The following is an 18,983-nucleotide window of genomic DNA, read 5'->3' on the forward strand; positions in this document are numbered from 1 at the left end:
GCCTGCAGAACACACACACACACACACACACACACAAAAAAAAAACCCTGTTCTCCAAGGTAATAAAGTAATGATTAACTTCCTTGCCCTTTGTTTTATACTCAAGTTTTTGAAGCAAAACAAACACAAAACTTGTTTCGAAAGGTGATTGGAAAGGAAAAAGAAATAAAGGTTGCAGTTCCTTAATTATGTGGTTGCTAGACCTGTGTTTTTCGATCTTGGCAAATGGGACTTCAATTCCCCAGAATTTCCCCAGCCAAGCTTTCTGGGAATTGAAGTCCATGCATCTTCGAGCCAGCCTTCAGAAACAATGGACTAGACTAGAGTAACTCTTCTTTCTTGGTAAGAATTGTTTGCTTTTGCCTATATTGGTGCAGCGTTTCATATCTATAGAAGATAATAGAATCTCAGAGCTTGAAGGGATCTTGAAGATCTTCTAGTCCCAACCTCTGCTCAAGCAGGAGACCCTACACCATTTCAGACAAATGGCTGTCCAGTCTCTTAAGAGCCTCCAGTGATGAAACACCCACAACTTCTGAAAGCAAACCGTTCCACTGATAAATTGTTCTCACTGTCAGAAAATTTCTCCCTATTTCCAGGTTGAATCTCTCCTTGTTCAGTTTCCACCCATGATTCCTTTTCTGGCCTTCAAACGTGCTTTGGAAAATAGCTTGACCCCCCTCCCCTCTGTGGCAGCCCCACAAGTATTGGAAGACTGCACCGAGGTGGCACAGTGGTTAGGGGTGCAGCACTGCAGGCCACTTCAGCTGATTGTTATCTGCAGTTCAGCGGTTCTAATCTCACTGGCTCAAGGTTGACTCAGCCTTCCATCCTTCCGAGGTGGATGAAATGAGGACCCAGACTGTGGGGGCGATATGCTGACTCTGTAAACCGCTTAGAGAGGGCTGAAAGCCCTATGAAGCGGTATATAAGTCTAACTGCTATTGCTATTGCTGTTGTCTTCCCTGGTCCTTCCCTTCCCTAGACTAGCCATGCCCAGTTCCTGCAACCGTTCATCGTATGTTTTAGCCTCCAGACCCCTCATCATCCTGGTTGCTCTTCTTTGCACTCTCTCTAGAATCTCAACATCTTTTTTATAGATGCTGTATTCCAAGTGTGGTCTTATAATTATCTCATAATATAATTACCAGTATATATTATCCTATATAATATATAATTATATTGTAAGGCCTAACTTGATTCTATTATCTGCATTTTTTAACTGCACCCACACGTTTTACGAAATGCCTCATCCAAGGGGAGCTGCACTTGTTTAATAGCCACCACATACTGGTTGATAGCGGCCTCCCAAGAACCCGTTCAAGAATCCTGCCGCAACTCTGAGACACTCTACGGGATGCCGGTGGGTGGGGGGGAGGGAAAGAATGATGGAAAGTCTCTGCTGCTGCTTTTATTGATGTTCCATTACTGAGGAGTGTTAGTTATTAGCAAGGGTGGATTCAATGAAGGGCAGAAGTTCCGTAACGCGGGCATAGACCCCTGGGCTGGAGGGAGAGCAGGTGGCGCTGCCCCAGGAGACGATTCCAACCAGAGTCCAGGCCCCATTCTTCTGGCAGACCAGAGGACCACCAGAATCGCCCTGCAGGAGAAACCAAGAGAAGAATGTCAGTGGCTGCTTGAATGTTGGGTTGGATGGGACTTTGGAGGAGGTCACAAGGGGCCGATCTTCAAGGATGGAGGGATTGGCCTTGATCAGGTCTTTGCTTCACCAAATCACAGCAGACTGGCCAGGGGACGCCAACTCTGGGGACAAACTAGGACCAGAAAAGACCTGGAGACGTTTATTATACAAGTTTCATTGACTCTCTGAAGATGGTGAGAACTTAATGAAAACTTAATAATAACAGAGATGAAGGAGACCTTGTAGGCTATCTAGTCCAACACCTCCCCGCCACCCAAGCAGGAAACTCTATACCACTTCTGACAGATGGCAATCCAGTTTCTTCTTGAATGCTTCCAGTGATGAAGCTCCCACAATTTCTGAAGGCAACTTCTGTTCCATGGGTTCATCGCTCTCCCTGTCAGAAAATTTCTCCATATTTCTAGGTTAAATCTCTCCTTGATCAGGTTCCATCCATTATTCCTTGTCTGGTCTTCAGGTGTTTTGGAAAACAGGTTGACCCCTTCCTCTCTGTGGCAGCCCCTCAAATATTGGAAGGCTGCTATCATGTCTCCCCTGGTCCTTCTCAGCCAGGCCCAGTTCTTGCAACTGTTCATCATATGTTTTAGCCTTCAGCCCCCTAATCATCCTGGTTGCTCTTCTCTGCACTCTTTCTAGCGCCTCAACATCTTTTTTATAGTGTGGTGACCAAAACTGGATGCAGTATTCCAGGTGTGGCCTTACTAAGGCTTTATACAGTGGTGTTAGTACCTCCCTTGATCTCGATTTTATCCCCCTGTTAATGCAGCTTAGGATTGCATTGGCTTTTTTGGCTGCCGCCGCACACTGCTGGCTCATATTTAGCTGGTTGTCCACTAAGCCAGTGGTCCCCAACCTTTTTATCGCCGCGGACCAGTCAGCCTGTGATAATTTTACCGTGGCCCGCTGAGCAAGTAGGACTCATTGTATTGTCTGTTAAAAGTTTTATATTTCTTTGATGCTGAAGGCTCTTCTTCTGTCTCTTCACTGGGCCTTTTCTTTTTCCCAAAGAAACTTTCTAACGACATCTGTTTCGCTAATTTGTGGGTTAAATTTGAGCAAAAACAATATACACCTACACCAACCACTGTAAAAATGAGAAAGTACCAGTGAAAAACGAGAAAAAGATGCAAAACATCAGCTTGATCTACCGTCAGGCTGTTGCTTGTAAACTGGACTAACTATTTCTAGTTAATTTCTAACTATTTGAATGGAAGATTATATGCTTATAGTTTCTATTCTTTTGTTAACACACAACCACATTTTTATTCTTCTACAGACACCATTTTTAATTACCAGGATAGTACACCAATGACAGCACCATGATCAGAAAATGTTAGATGTTGCATTATTTTCAATATGTATTTGTAAATATATGCCAAATAGATTGCAATCGCTTTCTGGACTTCCTTTAAATTTGCAGGTAAATGCTGCAATAGATATATAGCTCCCATCAGATTGATGATCACCCAAAAATGTTATTCATTGAATTCACTGTGAATCCTTTCTTAGTAAGTGCATTCAAGCCAGCCTACTACTAGCTGGTAGCCTCTCTGTCCATTCACCAAATTATCTGGGACAGGGGTGTCAGAGTGACATCGAAAATGTCAAGGTAATAGCCATGACTATGAAATTAAAAGCCTATTTATTCTTTTATTTGCATCACATAAAAACCAAGATGGTCCCCATCTTGAATTTTTCTAAATACATCCTACATACAACCATGATGCAGGAGTTTTCATTCAGCAAGAAAAAGGACTTGAGCCAAGTCAACATCTGGAAATCTTATCCCAGTCATATCCAACCTAGCTTATTTTTGAGATCACCTCAAGGCGAGCTGGAGCGGGACGCGCTGCGCCACGAGTTGGAGAGCTTGGAGAGGCTGAGCGCGCAACTTGGAGAGCTGCGTCTCAGCCACCTGGAGGGGCTGTGGGCCGACTGCGCCGCTCTGGAAGCGCTGCTGAAGCAGCTCCTGGCCGAGCACGAAGGGCTGCAGGAAGCGCGCAAGCCGGGCGCTCCGAGAAGCGGCAGCTGGCCTCCGACTACACGCTGGTACTGAGCTGGAGCTGCGCGCAGAGCCTGGAACGATACGAGGCCGAGTTGCGGGCGCTGCAGGTGCTGGAAGGGGGCTGCCTGGGCCAACAGGACCTGCGTGCGCAAGCTGCGCACGCAGAACCAGGAGCGCGCTGGGCGAGCGGCTGGAAGAGGGGCGGCTGGCGCAGCAGGAGAGCCACGGCGCCCAGCTGAAGTGGAGAGGCTGAGCGCCAGGAGCTGCCGGGAGCTTTGCGCGCTGGGCGAGCGGCTGGAAGAGGGGCGGCTGGCGCAGCAGGAGAGCCACGGCGCCCAGCTGAAGTGGAGAGGCTGAGCGCCAGGAGCTGCCGGGAGCTTTGCGCGCTGGGCGAGCGGCTGGAAGAGGAGCGGCTGGCGCAGCAGGAGAGCCACGGCGCCCAGCTGAAGTGGAGAGGCTGAGCGCCAGGAGCTGCCGGGAGCTTTGCGTGCTGGGCGAGCGGCTGGAAGAGGAGCGGCTGGCGCAGCAGGAGAGCCACGGCGCCCAGCTGAAGTGGAGAGGCTGAGCGCCAGGAGCTGCCGGGAGCTTTGCGTGCTGGGCGAGCGGCTGGAAGAGGGGCGGCTGGCGCAGCAGGAGAGCCACGGCGCCCAGCTGAAGTGGAGAGGCTGAGCGCCAGGAGCTGCCGGGAGCTTTGCGCGCTGGGCGAGCGGCTGGAAGAGGAGCGGCTGGCGCAGCAGGAGAGCCACGGCGCCCAGCTGAAGTGGAGAGGCTGAGCGCCAGGAGCTGCCGGGAGCTTTGCGCGCTGGGCGAGCGGCTGGAAGAGGAGCGGCTGGCGCAGCAGGAGAGCCACGGCGCCCAGCTGAAGTGGAGAGGCTGAGCGCCAGGAGCTGCCGGGAGCTTTGCGTGCTGGGCGAGCGGCTGGAAGAGGAGCGGCTGGCGCAGCAGGAGAGCCACGGCGCCCAGCTGAAGTGGAGAGGCTGAGCGCCAGGAGCTGCCGGGAGCTTTGCGCGCTGGGCGAGCGGCTGGAAGAGGAGCGGCTGGCGCAGCAGGAGAGCCACGGCGCCCAGCTGAAGTGGAGAGGCTGAGCGCCAGGAGCTGCCGGGAGCTTTGCGTGCTGGGCGAGCGGCTGGAAGAGGGGCGGCTGGCGCAGCAGGAGAGCCACGGCGCCCAGCTGAAGTGGAGAGGCTGAGCGCCAGGAGCTGCCGGGAGCTTTGCGCGCTGGGCGAGCGGCTGGAAGAGGAGCGGCTGGCGCAGCAGGAGAGCCACGGTGCCCAGCTGAAGTGGAGAGGCTGAGCGCCAGGAGCTGCCGGGAGCTTTGCGCGCTGGGCGAGCGGCTGGAAGAGGAGCGGCTGGCGCAGCAGGAGAGCCACGGCGCCCAGCTGAAGTGGAGAGGCTGAGCGCCAGGAGCTGCCGGGAGCTTTGCGCGCTGGGCGAGCGGCTGGAAGAGGAGCGGCTGGCGCAGCAGGAGAGCCATGGCGCCCAGCTGCAGTGATCATGGCCCCCGGCCGCTCCGCGGCCCGGTGCCAGGTACTCCGCGGACCGGCACCGGTCCGCGGACCGGGGGTTGGGGACCACTGCACTAAGCCTCCCAAATCCCTCTCACAGTCACTGCTGTTAAGCTGGTTTCTCCCATTCTATATCTGTCCTTTTGGTTTTTTTTTTTTGCCTAAGTGTAAGACTTTACTTTTCTCTACACTGAATTTCATTTTGTTACATAGGGCCCAGGGTTCAAGTCTATCAAGATCCATTTGGATCTTGATCCTATCTCCCAGTGATGTAACAATGCTTGTCTAGAGGTTCACCAAGTGGGAGACATGAAGTGAGCAAGACAGAACTAAGGAAATGTGAAGTATCTATGTGGAGCAAAGATGGTTTCGTAACTTAAGCCCTGCTCCAGAGGGCGGAGAGCAGGCATTCTGGGAAGATGCACAACGGCTGCCAGAAATTACAGACTGGGACGACCAGGAAAAAAACATACCATGCACGAAGATGCCCCTGCAGCTCCAGCACAGACCATGACGTCAACAATACGGTTGCCAAAAAATCTCTTGCACTCCTGATTGGTCAGCAGAGGAAGTGCCACCTGTTGCAATTTGTCGGGCGAGAACTTGTCTGAAATAGATGAAACACACAAAAATGAGACAAGACGCATGGGGCAAAAATGAGAAACGACACCCTCATATTTGTGTCATCACTGGCTCTTGGCTCGGGGGCAAATCCACGGACAACTTCTCAGTTTTAAAACCCTTGAAGTAAGACCTTCCTGTGTTCCAGTCTTGGTGGTTTCATAGCAGCCTCCGAAACGAAGTTTGCTAGCTTCTAGCTTTCTTCCATTAATGGGGGTGGGGGGTGGGGGATCAAGTGTTTGGAAGTTGCATAGAAACAGCAGCATTTACTTAAAAAAAAAAGACTGAAGTTGGAGGTTGGGCCTTTAAAAAGCTTGCTTTGGGATAATTAAAGAATAAACAAAGTACCAGGAAGGTATAATAAAGGGAATATATACCAGTATTTAGTGACTTTAGTGATTTTAATGACCCAACAGAGACTTCATTTCCTTAGAGTCCTGCGAAAAAATCAGGTGAAACAACGGCTGATGACCTCTTTCTATCGGTCCACCATAGAAAGTGTCCTCACATATAGCGTTACAGTATGGTATGCTGGTTTAACAGCTGCGGACAAGAAGGCACTACAGAGAGTGATCAATTCGGCACAAGAAACCATTGGTTGCCCTCTGACACCACTGGATGACATCGCCAGGCCTTGCTGCTTTAGCAGAGTAAGGAAGATACTCAGAGATGATTCACACCCTGGTCAGTATCTCTTTGCACTTCTACCATCGGGCAGAAGGCATCATAGTATAGCCAGCCGAACAAACAGGTTTAAAGATAGTTTCTATCCTTGGGCTGTCAGACTTTTAAATATAGACGACAATCACTCCATGCATACGCTAGGTTTTTTTCCCTTTTTCTTTCTTTTTTGTTCCTGTTATAATTTTGCACCAGTGAGGATAAAACCAATTTCGTTGTATTTAAGTACAATGACAATAAAGATTACACTTATATTTAATATTACATGTTTTGACAGCAGCAAGAATTGTATTTGAACAGTATTGGAAAAATGAGCAAACACCTACAGAAAAAGATGTAATTTAAGATTTTTTAGATTGTGCAGAAATGGACAGATTGACATTAAAGATAAAAGAAAAAGAAGATACAGAGTATTTTCGAATTTGGGACTTGTTTTACAAATGGTTGGATAATAGAGGTAAAAATTAGGAGCGGGAAAACTATTATTATATAAGCAAAGTGATCCAGATGATATGCTGTTCACTAAGCAACTATGTATGTAAAATAAAAATGTATAAATAAGCTGTTAAAAAATAAACAAACAATTCAGTGAGAAAAAGCAATTAACTAGCAATGTATGTTGGGAGAAGGTGTACATTTAATGATATTCAGCTTATATTGGAATTCTATAGGGTTTTCTTCTCTATAGTATAATAAAAAACTTTTGTTGTTCACTGTCAACAACCAAATATAAGTAATCCTCAATTTACAACCTGCAGTTTAGCAATTATTCAAATTATGATAGACCTCCCTAGAGGTACTTAGGACCTGGTTCCAAAGTCCCAACATCTGCCCTGCACAGTTACATAACTGCCAGCTCAAGCCCTTGGCAACCAATAGCACTTAAGACTTACATACCGCTTCACACTGCTTTACTAAGCGGTTTACAAAGTCAGCCTCTTGACCCCAGTAATCTGGGTCCTCATTTTACTAACCTCGGAAGGATGGAAGACTGAGTCAACCTTGAGCCAGTCAGGATTGAACTGCTGGCTGTGAGCAGTGACTTACCCTTCAATACTGCATTCTAACAGGAAGGAAGGGAGGGAAGGAGGGAAGGAAGGAAGATAGCAATAGCACTTAGACTTATATACCACTTTACAATACTATACATCTCTCTTAAGTGGTTTACAGAGTCAGTCTATTTACCCCAACAATCTGGGTCCTCATTTTACCAACCTTGGCAGGATGGAAGCCTGAGTCAACCTTGGGCCGGTCAGGATCGAACTGCTGGCAGTGAGCAGTGACTTAGCCTGCAATTCTGCATTCTAACCACTGTGTCACCAGGGCTCTATTTACAACCATTATTGCCAAACAGCCAATTGCTGTGTCCCAGCAAAGCATTTTATGACGTTTTTGCCAAAACCCAGGAATTAACTTTTTGTTTTCATGAAAACTAGGTCATAGTAAACAATTCGTTCATTTAACTACTACAAGGGTTGCAAAATTGGGTAGGTCACGTGTGTGACCTGCTTTACGACAGTTGTAAGTCGAGGACTGCTTGTAGATGGACTTTATCCATACTGATCTGTCCAAAACCTGGCTAATTGTAAGAATAATAACAGAACAATAGAACAGGATAAGAGAGTTCGAAGGGACCTTGGAGGTCTTCTAGTCCAACCCCCTGCTTGAGCAAGAGACCCTAAACCATTTCAGGCAAATGGTTGTCCAATCTCTTCTTAAAACCTCCGGGGTAGAAGCATTCACAACTTCTGGAGGCAAGCTGTTTCACAGGTAAATTGTTCTAACTGTTAGGAAGCTTTTCCTTAATTTCAGGTTGCTTCTCTCCTTGATTAGTTTCCATCCTTTGCTTCTTGTCCTGCCTTCTGGGGCTTTGGAGAATAGCTTGACTCCCTCTTCTTTGGGGCAGCCCCTGAGATATTGGAACATTGCTATTATGTCTCCCATAGTCCTTCTTTTCATTAGGACTAGGAATGAGATGATAACAGTGTTTTCCAATACTTGCTGCCTCAAAGAAGAGGGGGTCAACCTATTCTCCACTGCAGCTGAAAGCAGGACAAGAAGCAACAGATGGAAGCTAATGCAGGAGAGAAGCAGTCGAGATATATAAAATGACCCGTTTTATTTCCGTTCATCAGGACGTCCCTTCCTGCCTCTTTTACTGCCTGTCCCCAAGAAGGAGAGGCCCCATTTTACCAGTATGATGCAGATATCCCCATCCACTGGTCACACACATCATCCCACCAGGGAAAGCGTCGGTGGCTTTGGGCAGACACACAGGAGATACGTGGGCCGTCAGCCGGGCCGGGGTGGCCAGCTTGATCAACGTGATGTCATTTCGGGTGGTGAACATGTTATACCGGGGGTCTTTGAAAACCTGAGAGCGGGAAGAAAAGGGTTTAGTCAAAGCCAAGAGAAAGCTGGCAACGTGTCTTGGAAATGGCTCAATTGTGGCAACCGTTCAGCGGTGGGATTCAAATAATTTAACAACCGGTTCTCTGCCCTAATGACCAGCTGAGTAGGCGTGACTCGGTGGTCATGTGACTGGATAGGCATGGCCAACTTGACATCACTCACATCAATGGGAGCTTCGCCTTAGCTGTCACAATGGTAATAAGGGTTAACTGGAGAGGCAGTTTCTGTAAGCAGGGCAATAAAGATGAGGCTAGAAACAACACCAGAATGTTTCCTTCCTGCCTTCCTTACAGGATTAGCCCTGTAAAGTGGGGAAAAAAACAAAAGATTTCTTCCAACAACCAATTCTCCCAACTGCTTAGAAAGTTACGAACCGGTTCTCCCGAATAGGTGCGAACTGGCTGAATCCCACCACTGCAACAGTTACACAAAAGGCAAAGTCTCTTCCCATGAGTTACATGGACACTTCTCTGCATTGTCTTGATGGTTTGTTTGTTTATTATTTATTTAATAATAAATAAACCAGCTGGCTGGTGCACATGCGCACGCCCGAAACCTTTCCATCACTGCCGCATGTGCAAAGGCCAAGTGATTGTCGCATGCATGCCAGAAACCTGGAAGAGGAATGGGGGACACCGCGCATGCCAGGCGGCCTGGCTCCGCGTGCCACTTTAAGCATGCGTGCCATAGGTTTGCCATCATGGTTCTAGGTTAGCCCTCCCAGTCTAATCAACGACCTAATTTATTTCCACGTATAGTGATAATGCTATTTCTTACAACCCATAAATGCATGAAGCCACCTTATTCGGGCTGGGTCCCCCCAAAAACTAGTTTAGCACCCTCGCTGTGGTGCTGATTCTGCAAGGCTGTGGAACTTGATGGGCATTTTTTTGTCCCTCCCCATGCTTCCATGTCGCAGTTGCCCTGCTTACCTTGGCTATCTTGATGATTTGAACGTCTTCCTCAGGAGTACTTTTGTCAAATGCACCCAGCACCACCAAGTGGCTTGTCCTGGCACGGAAGTGGAAAATTAGGGGGGGAAAGATTCGTTAATTAAGAATCCCCTATGCAGCTGGATAACATGAAGGAAGCAGGAACTAGGCCAGTGTTTCTCAACCTTGATTGTTTGGTATTTATTCCAGATGAAATCTGCCTAGTTCAGTGTTTCTCAACCTTGGTGACTTTAAGTCCTGTGGACTTCAACTCCCAGAATCCCCCAGCCAGCTACGCGTAGCTGGCTGGGGGATTCTGGGAGTTGAAGTCCACAGGACTTAAAGTCGCCAAGGTTGAGAATTATTTGTATTTGTATTTGTATTTATTAGACATTTATAGGTCGCCCTTTTCCCTGAGGGGACTCAGGGCGGCTTACAGTCAAAAGGAAAGGGAGTGTCAGACAATACAAAAAGAAATGTGCACAAAAGTAAATTAAATAGTAAAACTCAACATTCACTCAACATTCGGGAGGGGCAAAAGTAAACTTATCCCCAGGCCTGACGGGCTAGCCAGTTCTTGAGGGTTGTGCGGAAGGCCTGGACGGTGGTGAGGGTACGAATCTCCACGGGGAGATTGTTCCATAGTGTCGGAGCCGCAACAGAGAAGGCTCTCCTCCGAGTAGTCGCCAGTCGGCACTGACTGGCGGATGGAATACGGAGGAGGCCAACTCTATGTGATCTGATGGGACGCAGGGAGGTAATTGGCAGAAGGCGGTCTCTCAAATAGCCAGATCCACTACCATGGAGCGCTTTATAGGTGGTGAGTAGAACCTTGAAGTGCACCCGGAGATCGACAGGTAGCCAGTGCAGCTCACGGAGGATCGGTGTTATGTGGGCGAACCGTGGTGCGCCCACAATCACTCGCGCGGCCGCATTCTGGACTAGCTGAAGTCTCCGGATGCTCTTCAAGGGCAGCCCCATGTAGAGCACATTACAGTATTCCAGCCTGGAGATCACAAGGGCTCGAGTGACTGTTGTGAGGGCCTCCCGATTCAGGTAGGGCCGCAACTGGCGCGCCAGGCGAACCTGGGCAAATGCCCCCCTGGTCACAGCTGAGAGATGGTGGTCAAAAGTCAGCTGTGGGTCCAGGAGGACTCCCAAGTTGCGGGCCCTTTCTGAGGGGTGTAAGTTTTGTCCCCCCAGCCTGAGTGATGGTATGTTGGTCAAATTTTTGGGAGGGAAACACAACAGCCACTCGGTCTTGTCTGGGTTGAGTATCAGCTTGTTTGCTCTCATCCAGTCTTTAACGGCTTCTAGACCCCGGTTCATCACGTCCACCGCTTCATTGAGTTGGCACGGGGCGGACAGATACAACTGTGTATCGTCCGCATATTGGTGGTATTTTATCCCGTGCCTTCGGATGATCTCGCCCAGCGGTTTCATGTAAATGTTAAATAGTAGGGGGGATAGGACCGACCCCTGCGGCACCCCATAAGTTAGGGGCCTCAGGGACGATCTCTGCCCCCCCACCAACACCGACTGTGACCTGTCCGAGAGATAGGAGGAGAACCACTGCAAAACAGTGCCGCCCACCCCTATCTCCCGCAGTCGTCGCAGAAGGATACCATGGTCGATGGTATCGAAAGCCGCTGAGAGGTCCAGGAGAACTAGGATGGAAGCATGGCCTCCATCCCTAGCTCTCCAGAGATCATCGGTCAATGCGACCAAAGCGGTTTCTGTGCTGTAACCGGGTCTGAAGCCAGACTGGAAGGGGTCAAGATAGTTAGCTTCCTCCAAGGTACGCTGAAGCTGGAGAGCCACCACCTTCTCAACAACCTTCCCTACAAAGGGGAGGTTGGAGACTGGACGATAGTTATTAAGAACAGCTGGATCCAAGGACGGTTTCTTCAGGAGGGGTCTTACCACCGCTGTCTTGAGCGCGGTGGGAAAGTACCCCTCCCGAAGAGAGGCGGTAACAACTGCCTGGATCCAGCCTCGTGTCACCTCACTGCTGTTGGCAACCAGCCAGGAGGGACACGGGTCCAGTATGCAGGTGGAGGCACTCACAGCTCGCATAGCCTTGTCCACTTCCCCAGAGGCAACTCCCTGAAACTCAACCCAGAGATGGTTTGCCAAGTCTTCTCCTTGTGTCTCGGCTGGATCTACTGGGGTGGAGTCCAGGTCCGCTCGAAACCGGGCAACTTTGTCCGCCAAGAACTGGACATACTCCTCAGCCTTACCCTGTAGGGAGTCCCCCGTCTCCCTCCTATTTAGGAGGGAGCGGGTTATCCTAAACAGGGTGGCTGGGCGGGACTCGGCGGATGCTACCAAGGAGGCAATATATGTTCTTTTTGCTGTTCTTAAAGTCCGAATATACTCCTTGGTGCATGCTGTTAAAAGTGCCCATTTCGACTCGGACCTATCGGACCTCCACGAGTGTTCTAGGCGTCTCCTCCGGCGCTTTACCTCCCGGAGCTCCTCAGTGAACCAAGGAGGCCTCCGGGGGCCGCTGACCCGGAGGGGCCGTAGCGGCGCAATCCGGTCTAGAGACTCCGAAGCTGCCGAGTGCCAGGCAGCGACGAGGGTCTCCGCCAAACTGTGGGCGAGGGTATCAGGAATAACCCCAAGCTCCGTCTGGAACCTAACAGGATCCATCAGTCGCTTGGGGTGGAACCAGCTGATCGGTTCCTCCTCCCTACGGTGGGGGTTTGGCCTCCGGAAGTCTAGCCTCAGTAGGTAGTGGTCTGACCACGACAGGGGTATGATCTCATTACCCTTCAGACCAAGATCGTAACTCCACTGCTCCGAGAGGAATACGAGGTCGAGCGTGTGACCCGCTGAGTGAGTTGGGCCTTGGATTACTTGAGTCAAGCCCATGGCTGTCATGGAAGCCATGAACTCCTGCGCTCCATCAGAGTGTTCACCGAGCGAAGGCAAGTTGAAGTCCCCCAGAACTATAAGTCTAGGGAACTCAACTGCTAGCTCGGCTACTGACTCGAGGAGCGAGGGGAGGGCTGCTGCAACGCAGTTGGGAGGCAGGTACGTAAGCAGCAGACCCACTTGACCCTTGAGGTCCAGCTTCACCAGCAGGGACTCACACCCGACAAGCTCCGGAGCAGGGATCCTACGAGGTACTAAAGACTCCCGGACTACAATAGCCACACCGCCACCCCTTCCCTGGGCTCTCGGCTGGTGTAGCACCTGAAATCCGGCTGGGCACATCTCAATGAGGGGGACTCCTCCCTCCGTGCCCAGCCATGTCTCAGTAATACATGCCAGGTCTGCGCCCTCATCAGTTATCAAGTCCCGGATGAGGGAGGCCTTATGAACGACAGAAACACTGAACTAGGCAGATTTCATCTGGAATAAATACCAAACAATCATCAAATGCCGTGTTTTTCAACCTTGGCAACTTTAAGATGGGTGGACCAACTCCCATTCTGCGAGTAGAACTCCACACGTCTTAAAGTTGCCAAGGTTGAAAAACACTGGTCTAAAGACACCGCTCTGAAGCTACTTATATCCCTGGTCCAGTTTTTGATAAAGTGAAAATTAAGCCACATGCCAGCTTCCCACTTCCCTGTGTTGACCCCAAAGCCTAGAAAGGACCTAGTTCTTCAAAAATTGGAACCCCCAAACCTCTCTGGTTAGATCTTCCATGAGTTCCATTCTTACCTGACACTGCAGTGGGCAGCAGTGACCACCCAATTCTCATTGATCAGGGACCCTCCACAGAAATGGAAGCCAGTGTTGTCCTGCAGGATGGAGGAGATCGAGTGGATCATGAGAAAAAGGTCCTGAGATGCTCAGCTTCTCAGCTCACCAGCCCTCTGGGCAGCAGACTCAAGGTTTATCTACCCCACGGATCCTCCCCACGTTTGCCACCTGTCCTGATGACCACAGTTGATATAGAGTTCCCTTCTCCATCATTTTAGATCAATGATCCTCAACCTTAGCAACTTTAAGATGGGTGGACTTCAGCTCCCAGAATTCCCCAACCAGCAAGGCTGGGGAATTCTGGGAGTTGAAGTCCACCCATCTTAAAAGTTGCCAAGGTTGAGACGTTTTGTTTTAGGTCATTGCATCTGCTGCATCTTATCCCAGCAGAAGTTCTCACTTGGCACCAAAAGGTACCGTATTTTTCAAAGTACAAGACGCACCTTTTTCCCTCAAAAAAGAGGGTGAAAATCTGGGTATGTCTTATACACTGAATACAGCATTTTTGGCCTATGGAAACCCAACCCCCTTTGCAAAAATGGGCATGCAGAGGGCTTGGGAGACTTGCAAAGTGTTCCTGAGGGCTGGGGAGAGCCGTTTTTGCTGGTTTCTGCCCCTCCAGCCCCCAGGAACACTCTACAAGCCTCCCAAAGCTCTGCATGCCCATTTTTTTGTTTTGCAAAAAAACGAGGCATGCAGAGGGTTTGAGAGACCTGCAGAGTGCAAAAACTTTTTTTAAAAAAATTACCTCTTCAAAATCATGGTGCGTCTTCTACTTGGTGTGGCTTATAGTCCAAAAAATACAGTACATCATTTTCTGACTCTCCACCCAATAGCAATAGCACTTACTTATATACCACTTCACAGTGCTTTCTAGCCCTCTCTAAGTGGTTTACAGAGTCAGCCTATTTGCCCCCCAACAATCTGGGACCCATTTTACCACCTTTGGATAAATGGAAGACTGAGTCCACCTTGAGCCAATCAGGATCGAACTGCTGGCAGTGGGCAGAGTCAGCGTGCAATACTGCATTCTAATTACTTCACACCATGAATAAATGGGTGGGTGGGTGGATGGATGGATGGCAATATTAATAGCATTAGACTTATATACCGTTTCACAGTGCTTTCCAGCCCCCTCTAAGCAGTTGACAGAGTCAGCCTCTTGCCCCCAAACAATCTGGGTCCTCATTTTACCCACCTTGGAAGGACGGAAGGCTGAGCCAATCTAGAACCTGGTGAGACCCGAACTGCCAAACTGCTGGCAGTCAGCAGAAGTAGCCTGCAGGACTGTGCTCTAACCACTGTGCCACCACTAACTCATTTGGTCTTCCAAATTTCCAGGCAAAGCAAAGCAGGTGTGGCATTCTTACCTGCAGGGAGACCTGCCAAGGCCATGAGCCGGGCACGGCATCTTCCCCATTGACTATCCGGGCATAGCCACTGATTGAAGGGGTGATTGCGGGGACACCACAACCTGGCAATGAATCAAAACGTTAATCCCAACTGTGGGAACCTTCAGTCGGTTTTCACCAGAACTGTGCCAATATGATGTATCCAATAACATTATTCTTTAAGGAATCTACGGGCCTCTGAGATATTTTTTAAAGTTTATTATTATTATTATTATTTTTACCAACATATTAATGCATGAACAGTGTGGCAGCTGGGTGTCATGCATTCTAATACAAATAAAACTAATACAATTAATCATAATTATTACATTCAACATTTATTTCTAATAGTAATACATATTTATATTAAGTTGCAATCTGTCATTATTCAATTATTCCATGTTTTCTCTTGTTATTGCTCTTATTTTATTATTTTAAAAAGTATATATTAAAATGCCCCCTTTCTTTTATATCTATCTCTTATTCTAACTTTTAATCATGTCACCCTTTATTAAAAGATGTTTTCTTTCCACCCTACCTAACTTCTAGTCATGTCACCTACCTAAAAAAGGGAAGGAGAGAGAGAGAGAGAGAGAGAGAGAGAAACAGAAAAGCAAATCAGAACAATAACAATAAAAAGAAATCATCTATCCATCGCCTCTTCCTTGCTTCAATACTTTAATTGCTATGCTTTTTTTCACTAGCCTCCCATATTCCTCTGTTGGATCTCTTGGCCTTGGAGTTTTGTTTGCTATGGGATTATTACTTGGAACTCTGACACTCTTATTGCCACAATTTACTTTCCACAATGGAGGCTGGTTGTGTAGTGAACACAGCACTTGTAAACAAGAACAAATCCAGTGGGGTCTTCCATATCCAGGAAGCCTCCAGGTCAGGAGTTACGTTACAAAAAGCAAATATGATAGAAATTTAAACCAGGCTCTTGTGCCTGGATAATGCAGGTGGCATCTCGAGTTAATGGTAATAACTGAAAGGGACATAACTGATGGAGGCCAGTTGCCAACCTCTGGGTTTTAGTTGACTGGTGTTTAGTTTTGCAGCGACGTGGTGGCTCAATGGTTAAGATGCTGCTGAGTCTTGCACCATTAAAGGTCTATAGTTCAGCAGTTCAAGACCCAAGGGCCACAAGATGGAGCAAGCTCCCATCAAGTGTCCCAGCTCCTGCCAACCTAGCAGTTTAAAAGCATGTAAATGCAAGTAGATGAATAGGTAGTCCTCAATGTATGTCCCTGCATAAGGTAGTCCTCAACTTACGACCAAAATTGAGCCCAAAATATATGTTGCTAAGTGAGCTTTGCCCCATTTTACAATCTTTCTTGCCACAGTTGTTAAGTAAACCACTGCAGTTGCTAACTTAGAAGCATGGTTGTTAAGTGAACCTGGTTTCCCCATTGACTTTTGCTTGTCAGAAGGTTGCAAAAGGGGATCCCTTGTCCCAGAGGACAGGGCAACTGTCATAATGTGAGTTAGCGGTCAAGCATCCGAATATAAATCCTGTGAACTCTGGGGATGCTGCAAGTGTTAAAAACGGTCATAAAGGACTTTTTTCCAGTGCCGTTGTAACTTTGAATGGCCACTAAACAAAGTATTGTAAATCGAGAACTAAAACCCCCAGGGACACCTTTACCTTCGTGTTTAGTTTGGTTGACGGCCATGAATTCAGAGTCCTTTTCAGAGATGTCAAAGGGAGCTTCCAGCCTCTTGCCTCCCCTCGGGGACCCAACTCTTACCGCGTAGAGAAACGTAGGTTGAGTCTCCTTCTCCCCCCCCCCACCAAGGGCAAAAGCAAGCTTAGTTTACTCACCACTGGCGGCACCCAGAAGAGCCAGGCAGGAGAGCAGCCAAACCAGAGCCATCTTGCTTCTTGAAGGAATGAGGAAGAAGGGTCAAAGAGCTGGGCATCCTTATATTGGGAGCAGGGGTGGGCATGTGGCAGGGAAGAAGGCGTGTTCAGGCTGGTTTCCCAGCATTTTATCGCTTGAAGACCTTGAAGATAAACTCAGCTCCTGCAGATCAGGCCAGGTGGGGGGATGGGCAAGGGCCCAGCTGACCTGGCAAGGAGATGCCCATAAGGGGGTGGCTATCTGTGAGGCAGAAGGCTTTTGCTGGAGGCCTTACCCTTGTAACCCATTGACCTGTGTTCCAATGGAGCTCAGAACAGATCAGATTAACAGAGTTGGAAGGGACCTTGTAGGTCCTCTAGTCCAGTGGTCCCCAACCCCCGGTCCGCGGACCGGTGCCGGTCCGCGGAGTACCTGGCACCGGGCCGCGGAGCGGCCGGGGGCCATGATCACTGCAGCTGGGCGCCATGGCTCTCCTGCTGCGCCAGCCGCTCCTCTTCCAGCCGCTCGCCCAGCGCGCAAAGCTCCCGGCAGCTCCTGGCGCTCAGCCTCTCCACTTCAGCTGGGCGCCGTGGCTCTCCTGCTGCGCCAGCCGCTCCTCTTCCAGCCGCTCGCCCAGCGCGCAAAGCTCCCGGCAGCTCCTGGCGCTCAGCCTCTCCACTTCAGCTGGGCGCCGTGGCTCTCCTGCTGCGCCAGCCGCTCCTCTTCCAGCCGCTCGCCCAGCGCGCAAAGCTCCCGGCAGCTCCTGGCGCTCAGCCTCTCCACTTCAGCTGGGCGCCGTGGCTCTCCTGCTGCGCCAGCCGCCCCTCTTCCAGCCGCTCGCCCAGCACGCAAAGCTCCCGGCAGCTCCTGGCGCTCAGCCTCTCCACTTCAGCTGGGCGCCGTGGCTCTCCTGCTGCGCCAGCCGCTCCTCTTCCAGCCGCTCGCCCAGCGCGCAAAGCTCCCGGCAGCTCCTGGCGCTCAGCCTCTCCACTTCAGCTGGGCGCCGTGGCTCTCCTGCTGCGCCAGCCGCTCCTCTTCCAGCCGCTCGCCCAGCACGCAAAGCTCCCGGCAGCTCCTGGCGCTCAGCCTCTCCACTTCAGCTGGGCGCCGTGGCTCTCCTGCTGCGCCAGCCGCTCCTCTTCCAGCCGCTCGCCCAGCGCGCAAAGCTCCCGGCAGCTCCTGGCGCTCAGCCTCTCCACTTCAGCTGGGCGCCGTGGCTCTCCTGCTGCGCCAGCCGCTCCTCTTCCAGCCGCTCGCCCAGCGCGCAAAGCTCCCGGCAGCTCCTGGCGCTCAGCCTCTCCACTTCAGCTGGGCGCCGTGGCTCTCCTGCTGCGCCAGCCGCCCCTCTTCCAGCCGCTCGCCCAGCACGCAAAGCTCCCGGCAGCTCCTGGCGCTCAGCCTCTCCACTTCAGCTGGGCGCCGTGGCTCTCCTGCTGCGCCAGCCGCTCCTCTTCCAGCCGCTCGCCCAGCACGCAAAGCTCCCGGCAGCTCCTGGCGCTCAGCCTCTCCACTTCAGCTGGGCGCCGTGGCTCTCCTGCTGCGCCAGCCGCTCCTCTTCCAGCCGCTCGCCCAGCGCGCAAAGCTCCCGGCAGCTCCTGGCGCTCAGCCTCTCCACTTCAGCTGGGCGCCGTGGCTCTCCTGCTGCGCCAGCCGCCCCTCTTCCAGCCGCTCGCCCAGCGCGCAAAGCTCCCGGCAGCTCCTGGCGCTCAGCCTCTCCACTTCAGCTGGGCGCCGTGGCTCTCCTGCTGCGCCAGCCGCCCCTCTTCCAGCCGCTCGCCCAGCGCGCTCCTGGTTCTGCGTGCGCAGCTTGCGCACGCAGGTCCTGTTGGCCCAGGCAGCCCCCTTCCAGCACCTGCAGCGCCCGCAACTCGGCCTCGTATCGTTCCAGGCTCTGCGCGCAGCTCCAGCTCAGTACCAGCGTGTAGTCGGAGGCCAGCTGCCGCTTCTCGGAGCGCCCGGCTTGCGCGCTTCCTGCAGCCCTTCGTGCTCGGCCAGGAGCTGCTTCAGCAGCGCTTCCAGAGCGGCGCAGTCGGCCCACAGCCCCTCCAGGTGGCTGAGACGCAGCTCTCCAAGTTGCGCGCTCAGCCTCTCCAAGCTCTCCAACTCGTGGCGCAGCGCGTCCCGCTCCAGCTCGCCTTGAGGTGATCTCAAAAAATAAGCTAGGTTGGATATGACTGGGATAAGATTTCCAGATGTTGACTTGGCTCAAGTC

General features: G+C 50.8%; 1 protein-coding gene across 1 annotated transcript; it reads right to left on the bottom strand.

Moving 5' to 3' along the window:
* Positions 1-1,391: 1,391 nt before the first annotated feature.
* Positions 1,392-16,823, bottom strand: CTRB1 (chymotrypsinogen B1). Its single transcript, XM_032230919.1, has 7 exons — positions 16,753-16,823; positions 14,907-15,010; positions 13,495-13,574; positions 9,820-9,898; positions 8,669-8,849; positions 5,647-5,780; positions 1,392-1,600 (listed from the first exon to the last, which is right to left on the bottom strand). Exons 1-7 carry the CDS (start codon positions 16,802-16,804, stop codon positions 1,439-1,441), a joined length of 792 nt encoding a protein of 263 aa, XP_032086810.1. The 5' UTR covers positions 16,805-16,823; the 3' UTR covers positions 1,392-1,438.
* Positions 16,824-18,983: the final 2,160 nt, after the last annotated feature.

Source organism: Thamnophis elegans, chromosome 14 (genome assembly GCF_009769535.1).
Source record: "Thamnophis elegans isolate rThaEle1 chromosome 14, rThaEle1.pri, whole genome shotgun sequence".
NCBI classification, from domain to species: domain Eukaryota; kingdom Metazoa; phylum Chordata; class Lepidosauria; order Squamata; family Colubridae; genus Thamnophis; species Thamnophis elegans.

Excerpts from the sequence above, each read along its gene's own strand:
- CTRB1 (XM_032230919.1), bottom strand. The coding sequence starts at position 16,804 with ATGGCTCTGGTTTGGCTGCTCTCCTGCCTGGCTCTTCTGGGTGCCGCC. Across the intron at positions 15,011-16,752 it reads TCTTCTGGGTGCCGCCAGTG|GTTGTGGTGTCCCCGCAATC; the intron begins GTGAGTAAACTA and ends ATTCATTGCCAG. Across the intron at positions 13,575-14,906 it reads CTTGGCAGGTCTCCCTGCAG|GACAACACTGGCTTCCATTT; the intron begins GTAAGAATGCCA and ends TCCATCCTGCAG.